At 36.8% G+C, this 7,473-nt stretch overlaps 1 protein-coding gene across 1 annotated transcript in view; it reads right to left on the reverse strand.

Moving 5' to 3' along the window:
• yes1 (YES proto-oncogene 1, Src family tyrosine kinase) overlaps window positions 1-7,473 on the reverse strand; it is a 38,361-nt gene that overhangs the window by 13,457 nt on the left and 17,431 nt on the right. The window contains exons 3-4 of the mRNA XM_016270702.1: window positions 2,532-2,631; window positions 1,997-2,095 (exon numbers count right to left, since the gene is read on the reverse strand). Of these exons, the coding sequence (XP_016126188.1) occupies window positions 1,997-2,095; window positions 2,532-2,631 (199 nt within the window). The remainder of the gene's footprint in view (window positions 1-1,996; window positions 2,096-2,531; window positions 2,632-7,473) is intronic.

Below are 7,473 nucleotides of genomic sequence, written 5' to 3' on the forward strand. Positions count from 1 at the left end.
CTGCATAAACACATTGCATTACACCAAATACACAACATAATGTTCTTTTTAGCAACGTCATATGACCCCTTTAATATGTTTGTGGAAACGGTTATTTTTTCAGGATTCTTTTCATGAAAAGAAAGTTCAATTTGTAATTAAGAAATAGATAGATTTAAAAAAAACAAAAAAAACAAAAATTAAAAAAAAAAAAAAAAATACGTAACCGGTTCCAAACTTTTGAACAGACTTGTATCTTAAAGTGTATATGAAGGATTTCAAATTAGTTTTCATCTTGATATTTTCCTAAAGCAGGTCATCCTAGGTGAATATGACTTTCTTCTTTCAGACGAATCCAGTCGGAGTTATATTAAAAAATTGCCTTTAGCAAAGGAAACCCAGTCTCCTCTTGGCTTATATCGAAATCTTGCGACATTCTCCTTTACAAATCTTCGTTTTGTGCTTCTAATTAGTGACTGTTGTTTTGTTTTGATCTCTCCCCTGCGCTTCCACGTGTGTCACTTCTGAGCGGCGCATGCGCAAAGCCGACCTCCATACGTCATCTGCCCGGAACTGCTTCCAGTGTACAACAGTGAGCGCAAGCTACATTAAAGTGATTATTACATTTTGAATATGGATATTTTTCTTACAAAAACGCATCGATTCGCTACAGAAGGCCTTTGTTCACCCCACGGAGCCGTGTTAGACACTTTTTTTTTATTTTTATGGATGGGCGCATTTTAATTAAGTGCTTTTGGACTGATGCATGCAACACCCGCTAAGTGCCTTGAAACCGCTTGAAAGATCAAAGACCATTTTTAATATAACTCCGACTAGATTCGTCTGAAAGAAGAAAGTCATATACACCTAGGATGACTTTAGTGAGTAATTTATGGGCTAATTTTCATTTTTGGGTGAACAAGCCCTTTAAGGCATATTTCCACATTATTTTTTACTAAATGAACACAGTGAAGAATGGTATTTAATCATGTTCATTCAATTTGAATGTCTATGAACCAATAAACACATCTTCATTATATTATGTATAAAGAAATACCACACAAAGGCTTTTACAAACAAATCAGAACTGACTCACTGAAACAGACAATTTGAATAATTTGATTCACAAAAATTAACTAAACTTAAACCAATATATATTAAATATATATATATATTATAAATATATATATATTTCCACATATATATATACAGTGGGTACGGAAAGTATTCAGACCCCCTTAAATTTTTCACTCTTTGTTATATTGCAGCCATTTGCTAAAATCATTTAAGTTAATTTTTTTTCCTCATTAATGTACACACAGCACCCCATATTGACAGAAAAACACAGAATTGTTGACATTTTTGCAGATTTATTAAAAAAGAAAAACTGAAATATCACATGGTCCTAAGTATTCAGACCCTTTGCTGTGACACTCATATATTTAACTCAGGTGCTGTCCATTTCTTCTGATAATCCTTGAGATGGTTCTACACCTTCATTTGAGTTGCAATATAACAGAGTGAAAAATTTAAGGGGGTCTGAATACTTTCCGTACCCACTGTATATACACACACATATACATATATATATATATATATATACACACACACATATACATATATATATATATATATATATATTTTTTTTTTTACACTTTCATGAATGAATATGGTGATGAAATACTGGCTACATTTATAAGACATTTTTGTCAAGTCAAAACTGAAATTAATACTGGTTAAAACATTTACAGAACGAAACAGCGAAAAATAAAAGTAAATGCATGTACAAAATAGTATAACAGAAAAAAGGGAGGAAAAGAGCAATACGAGTAATATGTGTGAGAGGGAGTAACACTGAAAGTGAGAAACAAAGTTTGTATTTGAAACAGAGAGTTTGTTGGCGTGTTTGTCAGCACCAGCACTCCTTGCGTACATGTGACCGGCTATCACGCTCTCTTAATTACGGTGTGAAGGGATGAGATGATTGGATAAGCACAGGAGGAGAGGAGTTACTTACTCTTCCGCTTGGATGGAGTCTGCAGGGGCCACGTAATTGCTGGGAATGTAGCCCTTCTGCCCCGTGTTGATGGAACGAGCCTCCCACCAGTCTCCCTCTCTGTGGGCCCAAGCAAAAGACAACCCAGTTATCAGGTTCACGTCCTTCACCATAAACTGAAAACAATTCAGCAACAAGCGTCTGCAGGCCATGTTATCAACAAAGTAAAAATGCAGGGAAGTGAAGGAATTTGAGGTGTATGATTAAAACATCAGGGTCATTAGAGAGGGACATTTTTTTAACAGTGAGCGTTTACTGAAAGCTAAACCTGGCTGGTGGATGAACAGATGGCCCATTATGGAAACGCATTAACCCAGACAGATTTCGCCCTCGATGAACTTGGAATACAATGATGGATTTAAAAAAAAATTAAATAAATAAATCCTGCCAAATTTAATTCCTGTAGCTGGATTATCTTACACATACATTTATATACACTCAAAATATGTCGCCCCGGGGTGGATATGGCCATACGAGCAAAAGCTGAGGAACTCACGTGTTGTTGATGATCTGAAATCTATCGCCTTTCTTGAAGGAGAGGTCATCTGATGTCCTGGCTTCATAATCATACAAGGCCACAAAGAAAGTTACACCGCCTGCAAGAAAAATCAATTCGGGTTGTGTAAAGTCGTAAATCACAGGCTCAGACAAGCAATACGATAATAGTACGCTAATAGCTAGTTAGCTGCTCCCAAGTAACTTAATTTTTTTATTTGAAATTGCCACATCAGATGCTATTTCAGCCACATAATAGAGTTTAGTTAAGAATTTATAGACGTGTTGAATGACGTGTCCATTGATTTTTGTTCCCGGCTCGGTCGTCTCTGTAGTCAGTTATCATTAGCCGGCTCGCTCTTTGTCTTCACTACATCAACAATGGGATTTTCACCAGCATGGTTTATGGATGGCCCAGTAGAAAGAAGGCAGAGCCGAGATGGTTTTGAGTGGGGAGGGAGGACAAAAGAAGCGGATTGGATTAAACCTAAGCAGGCCCCCGAGACCAGAGAACAGAGGGCCAACCCGCTGATTACATCCGCTATGCCACACACAGATCCGCCAAGTCAAGAAGCCCAAAAGGGTATGACGTGTGCATGGGTGCTGGCGTTTCTTCTGTTTGGCTATTAAATTGGATCAGGTTTGAACCTGTTGGCAATGTGTTGATGATGAGTAATTAGGGTTGTTACAAAAGCAAAACTGCAGTAGTTGATAATGCTACCACTAAAATTTCTTAACAGCAGAAACTTCTCTACAGCAACTACAACACACAGTAATTGCAAATATGAATATATTAACAAATAATGTTAATGTATTTTTATATGTAACAATTGTTAAATTGTTATATATTGTTAAATACATATTAAATATACATTTAAGTATTGAGTAATATTAATTAACTACATGTACTTACTATATGGTTAGGGTTAGGATTAGGATTTGTCTTGGGGTTACTTGCATGTGATTATGCATAATTTATTGTTATTATTAGGGGCGCTCCGATTGATTGGCTACCAATCACTATCGGCCGATAATCGCTTTGGGATGTTTGATCGGCGGACTCTATGATAACGCGCCTGCTGAGGTTTGGCATGACATGCAGTGGCACTTTCTCAGTCCCTGTCCGGCACGGGTGAAATAATTATAATGCTGAAGGTGAGGTACAATTCATATTTCTTCATTAAATAATGTATAAAGTAATTTGAAAACTTTCTGTGAGACATAACTTCACAAACAACGCGTACTCTATCTTTCCCTCTCAAAATGTGCAAATGGCTTCAAATCACACCGCGTCTGCACTATAAGCGAGCTGCACACTGCACAGTTGACATAGCCATAGGAATGATCAATTATCACTTGCACAATCGAGGCAGTGTTGCATCGTCACTAAAGTTTATGAATTGCATTTCTTTTTAATTCTTGCCAGTGTTTAACCATTCAGCACTCGTGCGCTCTCCTGGAGACTGTGCGCTCATGCACACTCGAAGCGCACACACCACATCAAAAATTATAGCATCTAAAAAAATTAAAAGTACTAAATCAAATTCAAACAAATGGAATGTAGTCTAAGCATTTCTGAGTTAAGTAATCATTATTACATTTTTGCCAAGTAATAAAGTCAACAGGCAGCAATAAAGAAAAAAGAAATAACAGCAACCAGCAGTTTTCTCATTTACTTTGTCAACCTTGTTGATCAATATCAACACAATAAACTAGCCTATTAGGTTGGATGTAAATAGCAAAGTCTAGATCTGAAATTGTGACAAATTCAATGTTTATATTCATATACTGCCAAGACAGACAAGTCAATCTGGTTTATTTGCAAGGGTTGAGGTGCTAAGCTCAGAATACTTTGTATTACCGGTATTGTAGAAAGACTGGCTGCATTTTATTTTAGTACTGACATTTGACATTCATGGATTATAACAGCATTATATGAATATGGCTTCAAAGATGCCAGAAAGAATAACTTTTCAAGATGTGCTGGATATACAGAGTACTCTCCTCTATCTGCTCACTGACATTGACAAAATCTTAAAAACTCTTTGGATTTTTCCTAGAGACAATTTCCATCAGGCCACACTGGATTTAGCATTTAAGCAAAGGCTATCGGATCAAATGTTGCCTGAAAAAGCAGATTTGTGAACAGCACTTGCCCTGTGACAAGATATGATGTGATAATTAAGCTATTTATAACCCTACTGAATAAAAACTGTGCCGTTCACAGAGTACACACAAAGATCTAATTATTTGACTTTTCTGCTGTAGACACATATCGCATTTATACCCAGCCTCTTGGAGTTAAGGAGAGACAGACTTGGTATAAAGAGATCTCTTCACAGCACTGCCTGAAGCAGAACAGAGAAATTACCACCGAACACAGAGGAATAAATCACATTAGTTCCTCTTGCATTTATTTAGGCCTACTACAACTGCCGTTTGTAATTCTGATTTAATGAAACATACTGGATATATTGTTTTAGTGGTCTCATTTACATAACATCTGGCTACTCTGAACTTTATCTTTCCCAAAAAGTGCTTACATACGCAAACATAACACCAAACATGACTATATATATATATATATATATATATATATATATATATATATATATAGACACACACACACATATACACATATACACACATACATATATATATATACACACATACATATATATATATATATACACATATGCCATAGAAGAACCATTTTTGGTACCACAAAGAACCATTCAGTCAAAGGTTCTTTAAAGAACCATCTCTTTCTTACCTTTTTATAATCTGAAGAAACAGAAATTTGTGAAACAGAAAGGTTCTTCAGGTGTTAAAGGTTCTGTAACGAATCAGCTCATGAGGAAATATGAATAATTAATTATGATTATATAATTAGTTATAATTAATTATGAATATTTAGATCCGCTGTAGATATTTAGCTGACCTCTCAGGGTCAACTGTCTTGTCAATTCTAAGAACGATATATATTGCCTATGTACCAACATATAATATACACGCTTGTTTCGATCATAAGAAGGCGAATTCATAGATACTAAACAAGGTAGGATTACATATAGTGAAAGGATGACAGGAATTGGTTCCCTCATAAGCATGCCTAAAATAGTCAAAAAATATCAAAGACAACATACACCATGACCTGAAGGATACACTGTTCATTCAAAGAAAGGTTTTCCTATGAATTAATTAGTAGAAAAGTCAATTTCTACTCTGCATTTGCCTCTTGCTTATGGGACATTTTCCCTGGTCACATTCCATGAGATCTTAAACGTATCTGGTGCCAGGGTTGCCATGGTTACCAGGGACCGGGGGTGTTACGCCTTTCGGGCGGGAGGGTCCATAGGTCCTCATATGGTTTGTTAACTGAGGGGTGTTACAGAGTATTTGTTAAATCTAGCTAACAAAATATATATTGTGTGTTTGATTGGTCCAGACGCTATAGTTCTTTATGGAACCATTTAGACAAAAAGGTTCTTCTATGGCATCGTGAAGCACCTTTATTTTTAAGAGTGTATAGAAGGCGCAACAGGATAAGAAATCTTTGAAGGACTTCCACATTTACGCTCCGTTTCCAAACAGTTCAAATGACAAATAAATGCATACTCTGAAAGCGCTCCACAAGACGTGTGATTATATTACTGGATGCTCGAAATTGAACGGGAGAATGCACGTTTTAAACAGCTTATTGCACAGGTGCGTTAATCGCTGTTCTGATCTAATGCGCTGCTGCACTGTAACACACACACAGGCTACAGACAGTAGCGCGGCACAGAATCATTCAACGTCGAAATGTATTGTCAACACTGTTCTGTGATTTCTCAATAAAATAGCTTAGAAACTGAAAAGTTGAAGCATATATTTCTTAACTAAATTCCACAGCCTCACTACCAGAGCATGTGAGTGAAGCGGAGTGGTGTGACACTCCGCTACGTTTTCCGCTCTATGGACGTGCGCTGCACTGAGTCGCTCTAACTGCCCAAGCAAGCGCTCCGCTAATATTCCACTCACGCTCGCCATAAACCAATTCCCGCTCAGATCCCGCTCCGTTCTGTAAAGAACAAATTTGCGTGCATTATATTAGATTATAAATCACTGCTGCCTATATCTAGCCTACATTCTGTAGGTCTACCTATTGGTTCGGGTCAGTTACGTACATCACGCACACAGAGTCATTCAGTGCGGAAATGTATTGTCAACTGTTCTGTGATTTCTCAATAAAATAGCTTAGAAACTGAAAAGTTCAAGCATATATTTCTTAATAACTAAATTCCACAGCTTCACTACTAGTAGAGACGCTGCCAGGTAGAATTAATTCACACACGCAATCGCTCTCACTAATGCATTCATATTAGTGTAATTTTTACTGTGCTACTTTATCTGTATCTGATTTAGAATGAGCAGAAATCTGTGAGAAATATAATGACCCAAAGACAAAAGAACTGATAAAAAAGCTGTTGTAGGAGCAACAGCCATGTGGGCAGCACTGTGTCATATTCCATAGCTGTGCACAAGGTGTTTATCACAGCTCCAGACTTATTTGTTCATTAATGACGTCATCAGCGACTAGTCGACTTCGACTCGACTTTCATCACATAAAAGTCGACTTCAAAAAATCAGAAGTCGTTCAACCCCTAGTATATATATATGTGTATGTATACAGTGGGGCAAAAAAGTATTTAGTCAGCCACCAATTGTGCAAGTTCTCCCACTTAAAAAGATGAGAGAGGCCTGTAATTTTCATCATAGGTATACCTCAACTATGAGAGACAAAATGAGAAAAAAAAATCCAGAAAATCACATTGTAGGATTTTTAAAGAATTAATTGGTAAATTCCTCGGTAAAATAAGTATTTGGTCACCTACAAACAAGCAAGATTTCTGGCTCTCACAGACCTGTAACTTCTTCTTTAAGAGGCTCCCCTGTCCTCC

Source organism: Sinocyclocheilus grahami, unplaced genomic scaffold (assembly GCF_001515645.1).
Source record: "Sinocyclocheilus grahami isolate Dianchi unplaced genomic scaffold, SAMN03320097.WGS_v1.1 scaffold5.1, whole genome shotgun sequence".
Taxonomy (NCBI): Eukaryota; Metazoa; Chordata; class Actinopteri; order Cypriniformes; family Cyprinidae; genus Sinocyclocheilus; species Sinocyclocheilus grahami.